Here is an 18,883-nt window from a genome sequence, read left to right as displayed (position 1 = left end):
CAGTAAGGCCCCACACTTGAAATCGGTGAAACTGCGTCATCAGAGGAAAGCTGTGTGAGGCTGTTCATGTTTTAAAGCGGAAAGCATGGACACCAATGCCCAAAAATGCCAGGGATAGTGAAAGTGACATCAGATGCCCTTTGACCGTGTGGTATCACAGTGTTGACCCGCATTCCTAGACACTGTGGCTGGCCCTCAACAGCCCCTATTTGCTGCTGGTGAGCGCAGATAGGCTGTCTTTGGCAACAGTACCCTGCGGCCAGCCTATATGGCGTTTGCCTCAACACTCTCCCCATTGGCTACATCATAGTAAGTGTTACAGTCAAGAGGTGAAAGGCGTCCAATGTGCAGAACAGGGCACCCATCTCAATGCGCACAAGAACGCACGGCGAGCGCTACGCGCAGAATGCATAGGATGCAATATTTATCTCATGCACAGCACCGACTTCTCATTATGTAATGCACCACTGCATACCTTTGTAAACTGGATTCAGAGGCTTAGTTTTTTCTGGTTCCAGGCAGTACCCCCTGGGCCTATTCCTTACATTTTAAATTTACATTTACTGCAGTAGTGCGAGAAGGCATTTCATGAAAAAGAATGAATATAAAGTAGTTGCCAAAAGAAAAATACAGCCATGTGTTTAAAGACACTGAAAGACCTCGTCTTGACACTAAATTGGGTTATAAATAAAAATGTATGTATTCATTTGTAATGTGACTTTTCTATCTTTGTTTCCTTTAATTATCAGTCATGAATCGTTCAGGCAGCCCTAAAACACAATTAAAAGTGTTTTCTATTTATATTTGCTGTTCGAAGTATGCACAGATAAGTGCTGAAAATACGGCTTTAGGTGAATGCTTATTTTTGTCCCGTATGGGGCATTAAAATGAGCTGGCAACCTTAATTATAAGACTGGAAGTTTGTTGCAGGATCAGCACATTATTTCCTACACCCTCGATCTCTATTCATGCCAGAATAACAATAGTTTAACTTTTTTCTCTGTTGCACCAGCCTTCAAACTCTGCAATTAATTTCGCCAGGCTCCTGCAAGTACTGTTCCTACTCATAGTCTGATTTTCTATATGTATCTATCTGTCCTTTGAATCACATGAGGAAGCAGTAAGTAATATGGTACTCTGCCAGTATATCATACTTTAAATATTGTTCGCTTATATATAGGCTACCTCAATATTCTGAACATACATTTATAGAGGCAAGAAGAAAGGTATTCAGTTTAACCTGACTACATGCACCCTCTTGACACTTTATTTTGCACAGACAAAAGGGGCATCATTTGAGTACACCACTTTGTTTATTTTGCTCCTGAGCTGGTTATTGTTTTGCCGGTCACTTAAATATTTGTGCCTTTATGCACAAACTTAAGGGGCATACTTTGTCGACTTGTTTAATGTTCATGCTGCTAAACTTGTTTTCGTTTTTACCACTCGCGTTGAAATATTTGCACCTTTATGCACAAATAAAAGGGGCATTGTTTGACGGGACGGGTTTGTTTATGTTGCTAAATTGTTATTACTTTACCAGGCACTTTGAAATATATTTATACCTTCATGCACAAACAAAAGGGGAATTAGTCTGACTAAATAGGTTTGATTTATGTATGCTGGTGCTTGCTGTACTTGTTTTACCAGTCAGTTTGAAATATTTGCACCTCCGTGCACAAACCGTGCATGTGCGCGGGCGGGCGCTTGACCGCGATTACTTTCACTTTCGAAGCCGCACGGCCGCTTGGCATAGCCAACAAGTCTCGCTTTTGGGACCTTATAAGTATTTAGTTATGCAACTGTTGCATGGCTAAACACTTATAAGGTCCCAAAGGCAAGACCTATTGGCTATGCCAATGCTTGTTGTATATTGCTGGACTGGTGATTGCTTTATTATGCAATTTGAAAGTATTTGCACTTTTTCTGTTGCTTTACCAACTACAGTTTGTATAGATTGTCATTAGGTACTTGCTGATATGGTTTGTTTTTATTCTACGGGCAGTGTTATTTATGGTGTTGCTTGCACTTGTCTGTAAAACGTGTGCCTTAAATCTTGTATTTAGCATTGTTTACACCACAGAAATGATAAATTAAAACAAACATCTGCATCAATGTTCTGAAGCATCCAAACAGTTTTCTGCCTCAGCCTTCTTTGCCTGTCTGTTTAGCAGTGCTTACTAATAAAGCCCTGATGGTAGATATTTAAATTGCTTCCTCAGTTCACGTTATCATGCACATCCCTTGACAGCCGCTAGTGTGCGGCATGCAGATAATTCAGCAGTCTATTTCTCTTGACTTTCGCAGGATACTGAGTTATATCTCGTGTACTTCTCATGTATATTGTCAGTCGAGTTTTTGTGGAATTGCAGGTTTGGGTTTGTCTTTCAAACTTTCAAGGTATTGTCCATTAATGCCAATTCTATTTCAGACCCTTCATAGTTATTCTTCAGCTAGAGGCAGTTCCTGAGACAATAGGATCGCTCCTTGGCATTGTTCTGATTGCTGCCTCAGTTAAATAATCAGCTTTTGACAGTATTGTTACAAATGGCGTAGCTTGTATGTTAAGAGTATTTCTCATTTTAGAACATAGAGAAAGACAATATAGAGGCATTTCATTTAAATGTTGGAGGTTTCAAATCAAAATATACTAGATTTCTGGGTGGTTGGGCAAAGTGGTAGGTGGGGGCCGGGCCGCCGGGGGGGGGGGGCCCTCCATGTGCTTTGCAGGGGGGCCCCCCTCAAGTTTTCTTATGCCACTGAGCTTGCCGTCACTCAGTCTGGTAAGCATATGGCTGAATCTCTGTGGTGGGTGGAAGCAAAATGTGTATGAGCCTACAGCAGACCAGTAGATTGAGAGGGCTTACTTAAGTACTGTGTAAGTAAATATGTATTGTATGTTTATTTTTATTATTAACAAATGTTCTTGGCTAATGCCACATCTAAAAACAATGCTGTTCTGGCTATCTATTCCGTTCCACCCACTCACGTAATGTGTCGCTTAATTCAGCTCGAACAACCTATTGTCATTGGCAGAAAATAAAAAAGACTGTAACTTCGTACAAGTCAAGAAGAGTTGGCACCTGGCAACTATTTGACCGACATGATTGATTATTTTTTAGTCAAGACTTGCAAAATAACAAAGCCAGAATGTTTTGCCATCTTTGAAATACACATTTTAAACAGTAAATTCAGTAAAAAATTACTTTAAAGTTATTTCCAAGCTATTTAAGCTATTCTTAAATTGAAGTAAAGAGAAGCAGGATTGGCAAGCCAATGAAAAAATACAGTGGGATTTAGAAAACATTGTGTTCAAGTAGCAGGCTGAGCTCCTCCATAACCTCAGAAAATTAACAAATGGCTGTGTTTTTCTGGGAAAGGTGGCAACCCTGTAGGCAGAAAAATAGATGGCTAATTCAAAGCACCATTGACTCGTGCATCAATTCATCCCACTCTGGCCTCTTCATGCAAGCACACCGGTGTATGCAAGGCAGTCCTATGGCTCCATCATGCCCTACTTAGCACGGCTGTGCACGTGACTAGAGAAAAGGTACAAAAGGGAAAGTCTAACTTAGCGAAAACCTCAAACTGTGGGGGAAAGTTCGACCATTCACCTTGCAACAAACGGCGACCAAATCCCCTTCTACAGCGTGTTCCGGAGATGGCTGCAGCTAGAGCTGGAGTGGCCTAGTGGGCAATCAGGCAGGGACCGGTCAGCTGGTCTGACAGATTATTATGTGGACCTCTTTTTTTTCATATCGGTTTGTGGTCCGGTTTTATGGCCAGGTGAGTCGGTCTTTACAAACATTGCCTGTAGAAAGTACAAATTCAAGCAGTCTCCTTGCAAAATACCTTGCAAAATACCAATACAGCCTGTCTTTAACAATTGGAAACTAGCCCGATTTCCCAATGTGGGCCACTGGTTTTTTTTTTTTTTAGCCAACTGGTTTACCTACGGGTGCCGCTATTATTTTGATGCCCAGGCCTATTTGATATCCCAGCCCGACTCTACCTGCAGCCGACTACATATCACAGGATTCCTTCTCAAGACCATTCTCCATAATATACAGCAGCAGAGAACGTTCATGTTTAATTAAGGATCTCATTGCATGTAACACGGTGAGCATTTGTGGCCAGTACCGATGGTGTCCACTCTTGAAGCCTTGCAAGTAATACTGGCCAGGTGTTTCATCCTATAGGACAAATAAGAGGGAAAAGCTTGTAATGTTCTGTGTGCAAGGCTGAATAGCAGTGATAATACAGTTATAGCATAGCAGTGCTAATACAGTTAGAACATAGCTGTTTAGGCCTTCATAGGCTTACGGAAAGCACTATATAAGTTTAATAATGTTTGATACAAAATGTGTGTCGCTGAAGTTCAAGATACCTGTTTGCCGCCTCTGCATTGATGCCCTGTTTCACTTTGTAGTCTAGTAAGTTTACAATTTTTAAAAAGTAATACTAGTAATAAGCATTCCAATGACCGATCTAAAAGGAATCAAGTCTATTATAATGATGATAAGTTATTTTTTGCGTTTCTTTACTGTTTCTTGGCACTGTAAATAACAGTAACTAACCTGATGGTACCCATTGTATCAGCGTTGGAAGGGTGCATGTGTGAACTGGCCTAGTTGGGGTAGGTTCCTGTGCACCTTTACTAATAAGCATTGACCTGTGCAAAGCCAATGAATAAACACCTCGTTCCCAGAGCACTTACCAGTTGTTTTTCTTTCTTTGAAGGTCTTTCCCCTCAGAAGAAACCACCGAGAACGAGGAGGATGTGTACCGCAGCCTGGAGGAGTTGGCAGAGTGAGTTTCTTTTCATTCTTTCTCCTGGGGTCTGGGAAGGTGCCCTTACTCCTTGTAAAGCTGAGGGCGCGGTGCCTTTCAAGTTCCTGCCAAGATGGTGTAATACTCCTTCCTCCATCTGACCGCTCCCCACTGCGGCCTGAGAGCCCTCAGCATTGGCTCTTCTCGTGGATGATTCATCAGATGTTTGTTCTGAGGGCCGCCATCTTGAAGTGTGCTGGATAGACATGCGGATAAGCGCTGGGGGCTAGAAGTTAGTCTTCAAAAATGTAAACCAGGAATGTAGATTGCCAAAATGTAAACTTGAAAGTGTAAACTGCCAAAATATAGCCTGATAAAGCAGACTATGACAAAACAATTTCAACAATCTGGACATCAACAATAACCACTTTTGCAAAATTCCCAAGTCCAACCAATCACATTTTTCACCGGTTGCAGGAATGAATTAAATTAATTCTTTTTCTCCAGGCCCAGCTTATTTATGGATATGTGTTTTTTTGCATCATGTGCATATCTAGGTAGTTAATTAAGCCGCATGATCTTTATTTTTGCAAGCTATGTTTCAGAGTCCTCGTTTTTCTCGCCTTTATTTTGTTATGTTATTTAGATTTGTTGAGCGCACTTGTAACCCGTGATGGTGTCCAGTTGCTTTTTCAGACTGTGTTTTCCCAGGCAATAAGTAGATAGCGAGGGAACCCCTTCGAGAAGTGATACAGAAATCCCATCATTTTCACATTCCAAGACTCCTTTCAGCAAATTACTGTGGTGTAAAAACATGGATGTCTGCCTGCATATGGAGGCTGCCATGTGTCTTCTGGCGCTGTGCACTCAGATAACATGAAACCATAATCTTTTTTTAAATGTGAGATGATGGTTGGTGCTTGTCTCCTCGCTCCTCACACTGATAAAACACTAAACGTGTTGTTTAATAATTCATACCGGAGAACCAACGTGTCGCGTTCTTAAACGAGAGCACTTCAAAGGATGGATCAGGTCTTTTGTATGGAAATCTCAAATTGCGACTCATTTCACACATCGTACGCCCTCAGGATCCTGTAAGCAATGTGCATGAACTCCCACAGGAGTACGCATTCTCTCACCATGTGCTGGATCCATTTTGCCCGTTACAACAGTACGTGAGCAGCCCATTCAAGCAGCTTTTGTGTTTTTTTTTAAGCCTCCACTCCCGCATTGCATTTCCGCACTCCCGCTCCATAGCGGAGCATGCAAGCGTGTGAGATCCAGAACACACAGAAGGTAGCATTTCTTGGCGAACCATCTGCAAATTCATGTATACGCTAAGGCCATGTCTAGTGGCCTGGCAAGGCTACCAAGGGCCTTCCTCATAATTGCCAACCTTGAGATTGAGTAGTTTTTGAGGAAAATTCCATTGAAATCAATGATAGATATTTTGCTTGTTTGAAGTTGAACAGGAGTCCAAGGATGGTGACTAGAGCGGCATGCTCTACTGCAAGGAAGGAACATCACCCACCTCTGTTGATGTCTCCAAGCCCCATTCCCCCCGGCGCCACTTGACTGAGTGGGTTTTTGGTTTCAGGATTGGCGGTGGTGGTTCTCTTTTTCTTTGTACTGTGTTTTATGTTCTAATAATTACAGTTTGTGAGAAGCCATGAATTTTAAAGCAGATTTGGTCATTGATATTGGTGAAAATCTGAAAGGATCTATGTTTAGCCAAAAGTATTCTTTTTTCTTAAATGTTATGGCAAATTTTGCATTTTGCATTTTTAGGTACACTGGTCCAGTAAAATTAGTTTAAACTGGGGGAGGTAGGTTGTTGGTAGCCCAAGTGCTTTTTAGGGGTGGTTATACAAAATGGTTCACTTTAACAGGAAGAGAGTGCCAATGACTAAAGGTGAATATAAGTTACACAGAACTGCATAGGCCTTCCAGAATTATTTTGTTATTAAAAAGTAGTGGCAACGAGGAACCTTATGCCAGTGGCGTGCATGGGTTTCAAACGCCATTCTATTCAGCGGGATCTTGGTAATAAAAGTTAGTCACCATGGGTTTCCCTGTCAGAACCCCAAAGTAGCATTAATGCACATACGTGTCAAGTTACTACAGTACGGTCCGGTGCCCTCGAGGCAACAGTGATGCACACTGCACCTAATTACAGCAATTATAATCTGATGCATATAATAGTCCAACATCTGCAGTAATGTATAGTGTTGCTTTGTTTTCACGATGCACACTTATGCGCCAATCATTCCACTTTGCACGTTTTCAAAAGTTTGCATTTTAATGTTTTATTACACTAGGGTTAGAAACTTTGGCATATAGGTTGCACGCACATCTTCATCTCTGCACTGGCCTGTCTCACTGTGATTTGAACCTGCATCCAGTATGTTGAACACACATTTCAGCAGTAGGTGCTCTAACCCATTGTGTTTTCTAAATGCAGCTTGAACCCATGACCTGCATGCTACACTTGGCTCTCTTGAGTCGGTATGTTGTCCCCACTGAACTATGTTGATACGGTGATCTCATGTGACATCTCACCCACATTTAACTCGTCAGACACAGAACTAGATTAGGTGTGTGCTGTTTTCTTTATTTTCATTCCTTTTCCTTGTTTGTCCTTCACTTCCCTTCTTTTCGAGCACTTTTTCCTTTTTTCCTGAAGATTTTCTCCTTTTACTTTTTACATTTGCTGATGTCTCTCTCCATTCTTTTTCGTTACTCAGCAATTTTCTGTTTCACATGTCTAATGCCTTCCCTTTTCTTTTGCATTCTCTATAACTTTCATCATTTGTGTACGATTCTGCTTTTTCTTCATGTTTTATTTTTGTTTCTTTCCTTTCATTTTGGTTCTTTTCAGCTTCTGTTTTTACACTTTTCTTGTGGTGCTTGCTTTTTCGCTTTTCCCATTCTTTAGTTCACCTCTTTTTTTGTTTTTTCATTTTTTTGTTTCTCTTTTTCTTCTCTTATTTTCTGCTGTCTCCTGTGTATTTATGTTGATGAAGTGACATGTGCAGCACCATGGTCTTAATGCATGGAGAGCTAATTTTGAGATTCTTGGAACAGCTGTGCAGTGCTCACATGAGTGATCCAGTGAGACGATAGAAGGGCACAATGGGAGCAAAGAGCAGATGAAAGACCACAATGGGCAGGCCTGGACGTCTGATCAGCTTGCTTGTGACCACTTACGTAAAAAAATCTGCCCAGTGATTGGCCTCATAGCAAAAGTGCTGTAATGCACAGCTCAGCAGAAGGGCAGAGGATGTAGCCTTATGGCGAGAGCGGTCGACCTCGAAGCTGGGGAACCGGGTTTGAGTCTCGGCAACGACGCTCAACATCCTGTGATCCTGGACAAATAACGTAATCTCCCAATGCCTAACCAAAAATGAATGTGTTCACCTGTAAAACTGGTGCTCATATAAAACTCTTAAGAAAAAATAAAAAGGTGCAGTGAGCGCCTTCCTGTTCTGGACCTGTGTCCTCTGCAGCGTGCAGCACCAATGATTGGTAAGACCCTGGAGATCTTGTTTACACACCTTGCAAAGCCTAGGGAATGAATAATACAACACCCTTCACCCTCATCTGCATACATGATGAGATGGGCTGCTGGCTGCCCTTATAAGTCAAGCGAGGCCAAGCACGGGATCTTGGTAGGAAAAGGGGGTGTGGGGTACTTCAGCTTCCTTCCTCTGAGCAGCGACCAACAGCTTCATTCTGATAATTAGACGATAAACTAAAAGTTGGTAGCCCATGAGTAGTTGTGCAACTGCATTAATTATGACACTCGAGAACACCATTAACATTACCAATCATGAAGCAAGGCATTGTGTGCTTTACATTGAAAGGGCAAGCAAGTACTTTATATGTAAGAAACAAAACGAATCTGGGGGCTCATAAAATTCCTCCATGATTGCACAGGGAGCGTCTGATGTACAGTATAATAATTGGCCACCTGGCATTTAGGAATAAACCTTATGTCTCGACTAATGTATAAAAATAGTGTGAATGCTCATTATTTAGAAAAGAGCTGTCTGACAGCAAATGATAGTTGATGGGCCATCTTCAAATAAATATATGTATTTGTATATATATATATATATATATTTCCGAAAACCACAAGTTGCGCATCCCAGTTGCTGCCCCAGCGGCGGTGAACCGCTACCCACGCATCCACAATGGCAACATACTCTGCATCAGCAAAAAATGGGTACACTCACGGAATATAACGAGTAAAATGCTTTTTAATGTGTAAGCCTCCTGCACTGACAGACGCGTTTCGGCGTTCATCCTTTACCGATATATGTATGTATATGTTTATTTAAGAAAAAGAACATGACAGAGGGGCTCGTTATGGTCACTGAAGCATGCTGGGTGTAGGGAGCAAGCAAGTAAATGCCCCTGAACTGGGTGGTTTAGGGTATCAATGGGGGAGGTGGGTGGGAGCGGGCGTTTATAAATAAAAAAAAAACACAAAAAAGGCTAGGCAGAGAAACAGTGGTCCAGCTTGGGGGTGAGGGGTACCAACATGGAAACTGTGAGCAGTGGGAATGTGGGGGAGGAAGTAGCACATGAAGGAGAGAGCAAAAAAAACACATGTACTCCCTTGGAATCCTGAAAGAAAAAGAAGTAGTAGATCCCTGATGCAAAGCTGTAGGATGGTAAAGATAAACAGAAGACTAGGAAGTGAAGTGTTATTTTGAATGAATCAAGCAAATGAGGTAGACAAGCAAACCAACCAATGGTGATCAGTAGGCTGCCCCAAAACCAGTGCAAGCATTGGTATTGTACACAATTGGTCTTCGACAATAGACAGTAGGCAGCTGACAGGGTCACAATGAAAGTCCTGTCAGAAGGAATCAGTAGGATATGTTTCATGGGGTAAAGGGGAGGGAGATTGCCATAAACTAAGACGGGCAATGGACCTGGTAATGGTATTGCCCATGGTGATAATTAACTCTTATGTACTTTACAAAAAAGATTGTGACTTAGAAGCCAGCTCTGCATCGCCAACAATCAGGATTCCAGAATGTCCCTTTTTTTATGATGTCTTCTCGGGTGACGACACCTTTTTTGCCCTGCCTTTTAAGACTCACAGCTGCATTCCACTTAAACCCTCTTGAGATTATCCATGATGATGATAGTTTGGAAGTTCTCCTTGAACCGTTCTCTCTCTGCTAGAAGGATTGGCCAGAATATTTTGTTTTTAACTATCTGGAGCTTTAAGTATTGTGTTGTATCTCCTTTTCTCTCCAGCTCTGTAGTCGATCTTTAGTTGATGGAATAGTCAGTCATTTCTTAGGCCTTGAAGAGTGAAATATTATTAAGGCTCTCAGTCCACTGTGTTTAATCATTCATGAACAAACACAGGTGAGAAGTAGACCCCTTATTGTGCCCCGTCAGTGTTTATTTTTAAAAACGCAAACATACCTACAGTAGGTCTTAAGTGACCCGCCATGCTATCTTCCCTGACTGTCAGGCCGTTATCTTCAGATTGGCACCATGGCGAGTGGAAACGGGATGATATTTTCTTAAATATTTAGAAATGAGCACATTTTATGTTATCAAACCTACTTTTATATGATTATACTGATTCATCATACATACTTCCTACTAGTTCGAAAACTCAATGACTGATCAGTTAAAAAAAGATGGAAATGTATTGTTTGCATCTTTATATTTTCATTAAGCAATATATATATATATATATATATTGCTTAATGAAAATATAAAGATCTTTGCAGTTGTTACAAATATATATATATATATATATATATATATATATATATATATATATATATATATATATATATATATATATATTTGTAACAACTGCAAAGATGATCAAAAAGTAAATGTGGATAAAGACTGCCTAACATGTTTGAAAATAGCACAGAACTAGGAGTGGCACAAGAAGAATCAGGGTGCAATGAGATATTGTAAAAAATCTGGTTTTTGGTTGGGGTGTGGTGTTATCCCTGCTCAAGCAACAACCACAATCCCTTCCCTGGTGAACCACAAATAGTCACTAAATTAACCTGTGCCTTCGGTAGCTTGGCAAGAAAGCAGCCAGGCTTAACTTAGAGGCAATTTGTGAAGTATTATGCCGCACATATACAGTAATAAGTGAAAACACAGCACAAGATAGATCCCGCACCAATTTAGAAAAATAAAGTACAATATCATAAATTATTTGAGACTAAAGCAAAGAAATTCCAATCAGTAGAACTATATATTTTCAAATTCAGAATTTAGGTAAATATAGCGCCTAAAAGCACAAAGCAACATTTTTTTTTACATTTTGCTGATTTGTCTCTTTCCTTTATTTTTTATTTCATCTGTTATTTTTTGTTTCATGTGTATAACTCTTTCCCTTTTGTTTTTCATTCTCTGTCACATTTCATAATTGGTGCATTTTCCTGCCTTACGCAATAAATTAATGAGTTATTTAATAAATTAGAAATTAGGTTATTGAAATTAATATTAGTTAAATATAGATTGGTGTTAAATTCTTCTAAAATATTTATTTTAAAATATAGGATTATGGTATTAAAAAGCGAAATATATTTTTAAATTTCAATTGAGAGTTTATTTAATGGGTGGTAAGGGAATTTTAGGATTCCATGATGGGTAGTTTTTAGGGGTGTTTTGGAGTTTTTAGGTTAAGGGATAGGTGGTGTATTGAGGTAGTAAGGGGGTTTTAGGGCTCTGGGATCGGTAGTAGACATGGATACTAATGAGTTTTAAGTGCTCAGTAGTTCATATGGGAGTAGTAAGGCGTTTTATGGGCTCAGGAATGGGTGATGTATTGAGATAGTAAGGCATTTCATGGTTCATATACATGTGTATACATGTATTTATATACGTGTGTGTGTGTTTATATATATACTGAAAAAAAGTTAAAGGTATGTTATAGTTCGGTGAAAATGTCAGTTAAAACATACAATTTTAAACTAACAAAACCACTGAAATTCCCCAGTTATATTTATCTCAAGTAACTATGATTCATGCCCTAAAGTGACTATAACTCGCACCCCAGCTATGCACAGTTTTGTCATCAATGACGCCATTTCAGATGTTGCAGTGATGTTATCAATGATGTCATAGAACATGTCATCAGTGATTTAATATGCAAGGTCATAAGCTGCTCATGGTGAAGGGGTGAGTTATAGTTAATTTAGGTAGGTAATATATAAAACTTCCACATGGGTAGTTATTGTTAAGAAACTTTGGCGCCATCTGATGAATTTTCACTAAGCTTCCCCCAAAAAATTAATCCTCCTCCACATCTTCATGGAAGGTTTTAGGATGACCTTTCAAGCTGGGGGTTGAGGAAAAAGGTAGATCCCAAAACACAATTTCCCTATGCAATTTTCCATAGAAAGCTTGATCAGCGGTACCGCAAAAACGGCTTCACAGAATTACACCAAATTAAGCAGAAACCTAGATCTTGGTCCAGAAAGTATGCTTTTTGTGATTTGGTGTAAGTCCGTTCAGTAGTTTTTAAGGAATTAAGATAAAAAAATGTTGTATGTCTGGACAGTTGGGTTTGTGGGAAGCTCGCACGAGTCCAGCTATAAAGCACCTTCAAAAAATAGGGGAATCTGATTGGCCAAGAGCGCTTTTTCCCCCATCGGCTGCATTGTCACCATGGGAGCTCGCGCTTTGATTGGCTGGGTGCAACATGAAGAGAGTTTTGAACTAAAAAAAAAACCAATTAAATATAGGTATTTCAGTTGACTATAACTTGCGCCCCTGCCATGCACAGCATATGACCTCATATATTATAACACTCATGACTTGTTCGGTGACATCATCGATAACATTACTGATGACAAGTGAACTAACATCATTGACGACAACGCTCTGTATGGCAGGAGTGCGAGTTATTGTTAATTGAAATAACTATAATTGTTGAATTTCAATTGTTTTTTTTAGTTTAAAACATTGTTTAAACCTTTTCTGCTAATTATAACATTACTTTTACCTTTGTTTTTTCAAATATATATATATATATATGTATAGAGAGCGAGAGAGAGGTATGAAAGAAATCCTAAATAAATTTTAAATATGTATTCTAATTATTTAAAATTAATATAATAAACTAATTGTATGTTTTAATTAGTTTTAATATTTTAAAACTACCTATTAATTAACCCCCAAAACATTTCACTACCCATGTACAGAAACGACCTCTGACCTTTAATGGGGATATTGGACCCTTTTGAGCATGAAGGAGATTTTTAACAATCTAGATGAGGGAACAGGCCAGGCACCTTAAAATGCCTTCAACACAGACCTGAGGATGGTAGTATTGACAATCTATGCCACCACCATTTGTGAAAAGACACGTGAGGCCAGTGTAGGATTATTCAAATAACATGGCTATGATATGAACGGGTAGATTAAAGTCATGTGATGAACTGGACAATGACGTGACTGCAGTCCATGGCACCTACGCAGATGATGTCAATATTGCATTTAGCCATTACCGGTAATGCCATTTCCAGCGTGTCCCACACTGTGTATAGTGGGAGGAATGAGGATGGACACACGGGGAGGCCGGCCCCATGGAAGCTTACTGAAATTTCAGAAGGGGGTGACCTTGCCAGTACCCTCTGGTCTTCTGCAGGTGGGCAGGATAGAAGCAGCGAAGGAATGCAAGACTGATGATGACTTTTGAGACCGTGGCTAGATCATTTTGAAGCCCTGCTAGTGTAGAAGACTCCGTGATTCAGCTTGTGCATAACTTTCTTAGCTGTTGAACTGGATTCCGTGGTGATGGGTTCACAGCGGCCAGTGGACATAGTGGCTAGACTGAGAGGACTGTTGGAGAAGACTGCAATCAAAGAGAAATATTACTTGTGGTCATGCGGCATGCGTTAAGCCATCCCACCGTTGCTTGTAGAGTAGTGGTAACAGGAATGACATTATGCTAGAAAGTGACGTTTGCAAAGAGAAGGGGGCATTACAACCCCAACATAGGACCAACATTTTGGAGTTATAGAGGAGGGAGCTACTGGTGTGGTGAGATTTTTGGACCACGATAATTGTGCGACATTGTGGCTTCAGGATGGCCTGGTGACCTGGAGGGTGGAAAGTTTTTCCATTGTGTTGAGCATGGGTGGTTTTGAGCTGTGCTGGAAGGAACATTGGTTCATGGAACGGTAGCTGAAGGAGTGAAGAAGTGACAGCACCGTATCATCTTTATGGTAGTATTTTTGGTGGTACTGGCAGTCCAACTGTGAGGGCAGGAGTTGTAGAACAGAAAGCTGTCTTTTGTAGTAGATGAGCAATCGTTCAGGTGGCGGACAATTTATCTACGAAATTAACTGAGACAACTGGTGGTGTTGTGCTTGAACATCTCGTTGCGGGCAAGACCCATTTCTGGACTGAATTGATGCGGTATCTGCTTCACAGCGGGCGAAGTTCTGTGGTTTATAGCCAGAATCCAACATGATAGCAGTGACAGTGTTGCCACAATGAGGCGGTTTAGATGGTAATGGCATGGCAGCTGGCCCAGAGATCACAAGTAACATCAGCGAAGATTTCGTATCACCAAGCGTGGAGGGAGTTCGTAGAGTCAGAAGTGAAAGCAGAAAGAGTAACATGGTTAAATACTGATGGGCCAGAGAGAGAAAGGGCTGTCCCAGTGAGAATTGCAGGAAGGTTAGTAGACATTCTGTTCTATGGGAAATGTTTCTAAGCCCGTGAGTTTGGGGTTTGGAGGTGGAGATCTGGTTTAAAGACTATTGGAAGCCTGGGACAGGAACAACTGGAAGAGTGGGGACTCAAGGATGCTGATTTCAGTGAACATTCTGCATTGAATAGTGACCTTGGTAAGATTTTATGTGCACACCTGCCTGGGAATGTTGACTGTTCTGATGTTCATAAGAGCATTCAGGATAATGGGCATTGTGGGGGTAAAGGAGTGTAGAGGACGGCTGCTGGAGGATGTGCTGGTGCAAGGGGAAGAGATCCGTATCTTGGTATGGATGGTAGAGGGCTGTGGATAGTGAAGTAAGTACAGCAGCATTAGTTGTGGGAGTTATACCCCTCATGCTTCCTGGAAGTAGCTGAGACAAAGAGGTGAGAACAGGGGCCCCCTGTACGTGGCGGCATTGAGGATACTTCTGACTAACAGTGGAACCCTAGGTGTTTCGTCAGCCACTGCTTCAGGATGATGACAGCCAAAGAGGGGTTTCAACTGGAACTGGAAGAGGGAGATTTGAAGAGGCAGGGCAGATTTAAGTACGTCTCTGTATGGAATTATTTGCTAGCCGTGAAGCAAGGGGAGCTTGGACTGCAGATTGACATTGCTTTTTTGTTGTTGATTGGCCCAATAGTGAGGAGTTTGTTGAAAAAATATATATATTTGTAGCCACTCCATCCTAAAATGGTATGGCCTAGGAGCAGTCGCGGCAGCATGACTCGTGGCTGGGGGTTCGCTGTGGGGAAGGAATTTGGGGGGTGTTTAATTATATATATTTTTTTAACTTGCCTTCATGGGTCCTGCAACGTTGCGGCTCCTGGCCGGGTCCCGTTTTCCTGCTGTCCTGCCGAACAGGAAGCAGGCGGCCTCCCTCCCTTTCCCTCAGCCAATCACAAAGCAGTGGGTCGACGCTCCTCCGCCCTAATGGAGGAGTCGCCCCTGCCTAGGAGGCATGTGGTGGACTCACTTAATGCCCACATTGTGGGAGTTGAGGGGCAAATGACTGTGCCCTGATGTGGACCAGATTCTTGACTTGGTACAACTTGCTGGGTTGAGATTGATTAAAATGAAAAGAAAGGACACTCAAAGTTAGAAGCATTAGCTTCCCGGGAGAATATGGAAAGGTGTTAAGAAGCCACTGTGACCAACAGAGTAAGGAGGTGTTGGCCTTTTGCAAGGCTGAAGGGAATGAAGCAATGGGATATACAGAGTACGACTCCCCTCTGTTGTTCCGGCATGCACCTGCCCCTTCTGGGAAGCAGGGTTTATTTGGAAAATGGGACAGGGTTGTTGGACAAATGGTGAATGGAGCAATGGTGAGGAATTTAAGGAAGAGATTGGGTTAGTAAGTAACCAGTACAACAGAAAGAGGAGAGGGAGAGGGAGAGAGAGAGAGAATGGAAAAGTGAACTGAGAGGTAGGGCTTAGGGGTGGCAATTGTTTAGGGAAGGAGGGAAGAGATAGTTATTCGTGTTTAGGGCATGCTAAAGTGTGTGGTGTAGTTGATGAGTGTGTTCATGACACTTCCCTACTAACGCACGCAGCTCTCGAGCAACAGTGACGGCTGGGACAGCTTTTCCTGGCAGTCTCTGTGCTTCTGGGGTTTGAGAAGAAAGACAAAAGCAACCCGTGCGGTGTCTCACATCCTTCAAGTCCCAAGTTGAAAGCACTTCAAAAGTTCAACTTTGGAAGAGCGCTATTTCTGTGGTCTCCACGTGGCACAGAGTCCCTTTCTGGGAAAACGAAGGAAGGAAACGCAGGGCTGCCAGGAGAGGGTTTCGGAGACATCCATGCGCGACAGTTGGCCAAATAAAGGAACATGCTTACATCACACTTGGCAAACTTCAGAGCTGAAACACAGTCGAAGGGCATGAGCGGCTCTACAGTGTGAAAGGCTCTTTGCCTGGCTTCAAGTCGTTATGCTTTTGTGGTGAGGCAGTTAGAGCATCCTCCCTAGATATTTATGCCCTACACATTCCTGACACCTTCACAGGGAAATCCTCAAACGGTGTGACTCTGGCCATCATGCTGTGAAGACTCCAGGTAGCTTTCTCCTGCTTCCGGACCTGATGAAGACCGTCCCTGTGTCGCTGAGCACAAGCCAACAAAAGTTGTGACTTGAAATGGCTAATGCATTATGAGTATAAGCCATGGGTCCAATGTGGTAGCCACTTAATACATTGTGTAATGCACACCAACAAAGGGCTACATTTAGCGAACGAGCCTGCGTTTGCTTAATCCCAGCAATTTTTACATGATTTTTTTTAATATCGTCTACTAATATTTTGCTTGAGTGGTTCTTAGCCAGAAGGCGTTTCCACTCGCATTCGCCTCTATGGCTCGAGGCTACCGCTGTGCGGTTATGTGACCGCCACCTGCTCGGTTTTAACCACCTCATCACGTTCTGTACCGGATGCAGTGTCCCAATTTCTATTCTTGCTTGCCTAATATCTTTGACATCAGTCCTGTTGAGTGCAGGCCTCTGCATGGGAGCCTTTGTGGGTATCCAGTTATTGCTTAGTGATTTATTCTCTTCTGCTAGGACTCGGTGTCTGTGTTTAATGTTAAGCAAGTGCCTTTAGAGAACTGAAAGGCCCCAATGTCTGCACCCACATACCGCTGAGGACAAAAAAACACCCATGGCCTAGCCGTATTTTCTAACAGGAGTGCACCATACTCAACATTTTCCTGATGGAGACTGTCTTAGTGCTAGAAAATCCCATCTGCTATTTTGTGCCTGACTTTTTGTATTTTTGTAGGGGTTGCAAGCATTTTACTCCCCACTTGTTTTCTGCACTGATGCTAAGCCAGCAAAGTTGATTGGCCACTTGGTAAAAAAAAAAAGTAGTGCTGACTGAGAGTTTGCAGCCTCACCCTGCAAACATCTGGAGACATGGGCGTAGGAAGTGTGGGGGACGCGGGGGATATACCCCCCCCAGATTTTGGAGTGGGGGGACACGGGTGGGGGGGACGAGGGGACAAAGGAATTTCCCCTCTCCCTTCTGTTATCGCAGGGCCATTAGCACGCGAAAGCGCTACCTAATGGCCCTGCACTTGACCTGCCTGGAGTCAGAGGCCACCCGCCCTCTGCCTTTTGTTATGCTGCAGGAAGGCTCAGCCGTTCTGGGAAGGGCAGAGAAGGGAGAAAAAATAAACACTGTCTCTTTTCCTTCATGGCAAGGACCGTGTCCACTACTCCTGATCTGCCTCTGGCGGCTGCCCTCCTCTCTTTATTCCTCCATCTCTTTCTGTCTCTGTCTCGCTCCTGCTTACGTGCTGATTTCAAGAGGCAGCTCTTAAGGTACTCTCTCTTGCCTCTCCTTTTCTTTATTTGTTTCCCTGTGAAATTGATCCAAAAAAGGCTGAACACTTTGGCTGTAAATGTCCTCATTTTCTTACCGTTTTCTATTGAAAAGAAAAACCTCGGAATGGAGAGAAAAAATAGTTAAAATACCTAAATAAAGCAATACAGAGTGAACAGCAGACAGGCCAGACTGTTATTTACACCCACATACATTAGCGCCACTTTACAGAGTTTGCCAGTGAAAGCGCTACTTTCTTTTTATCTTCTTTCTTTGAACAACATTGTTTTCCCAGGGTGGGTAAGTGCGCCATTCCTAAAGGGACTGCAATACCTGGTTGATGGGTAGAGTGGAAACGTTTAATATGATCGTTTTCAACTTTTTAATTATTTTAGCTTATAAAATGCGGCTCTGTGTTTGGGGATGTGGTCTTTTTTAAAGCAAACTGCATACATTTTGAAAGGATATAAGCAATGGACATTGAAAGGGGTCCCTTCCTGGTCCTGTAGCCATGTCTTGAACTTTTCAGGCAAAATCAATTACTGATTTCTGAATAATGAGTTTAAAACCGTTAAGGTAACCATGTTTTTTTCTGATTACAGTTCACATGCTTTGCTTATTCTTGCATTCCCTGAGTGTTTGCTTTTTCCAGGGTGTTATTCATTTTTTTCAGCCAGCATTTTACTGTTGTCTAGTGCATAATTTGAATTTAGTCGCAGCACAATTGAGTTGTGCTGAAGGCAGTGCGAGTTTCTCTCAGAGGGGCAGTATGGTGTTCAGTGTGGGAGAGAATGTGGCACTCTGGCCAGAGCTGCTGAATTTGGAACTGGAGAACCATGTTCAGACCTTCATGACCAGTTCACCATACCACACTCCTGACAAAGCTTATTCTGATGGTACACCTTAGAAGGCCCGATAGACCTTAGAAGCCCAGGTGTCTTAGCACCCGCAGGTGGACCTGTCCACCACAATCCATACTGCAGTTCACTTCCAGTCTTACGGGCAGGCATATGAAGAAGCACATCCTAGATCGACAGTGAATCTGTCACTGAGGTCACAAGACCCTTGAGGCCAGTCCACCTCA

General features: G+C 42.0%; 1 protein-coding gene across 1 annotated transcript in view; it reads left to right on the top strand.

Annotated features, from left to right (window-relative positions):
• VAV2 (vav guanine nucleotide exchange factor 2) overlaps window positions 1-18,883 on the top strand; it is an 805,614-nt gene that overhangs the window by 578,461 nt on the left and 208,270 nt on the right. Inside the window, exon 4 of the mRNA XM_085612602.1 lies at window positions 4,741-4,809. Coding sequence (XP_085468728.1) covers window positions 4,741-4,809 — 69 coding nt within the window. The remainder of the gene's footprint in view (window positions 1-4,740; window positions 4,810-18,883) is intronic.

This window comes from Triturus cristatus, chromosome 1_2 (genome assembly GCF_964204655.1).
Source record: "Triturus cristatus chromosome 1_2, aTriCri1.1, whole genome shotgun sequence".
In the NCBI taxonomy this organism is placed as follows: domain Eukaryota; kingdom Metazoa; phylum Chordata; class Amphibia; order Caudata; family Salamandridae; genus Triturus; species Triturus cristatus.
The sequence above is the reverse complement of the archived record's forward strand: the minus strand, read 5'-3'. Positions and strand labels throughout refer to the sequence as shown.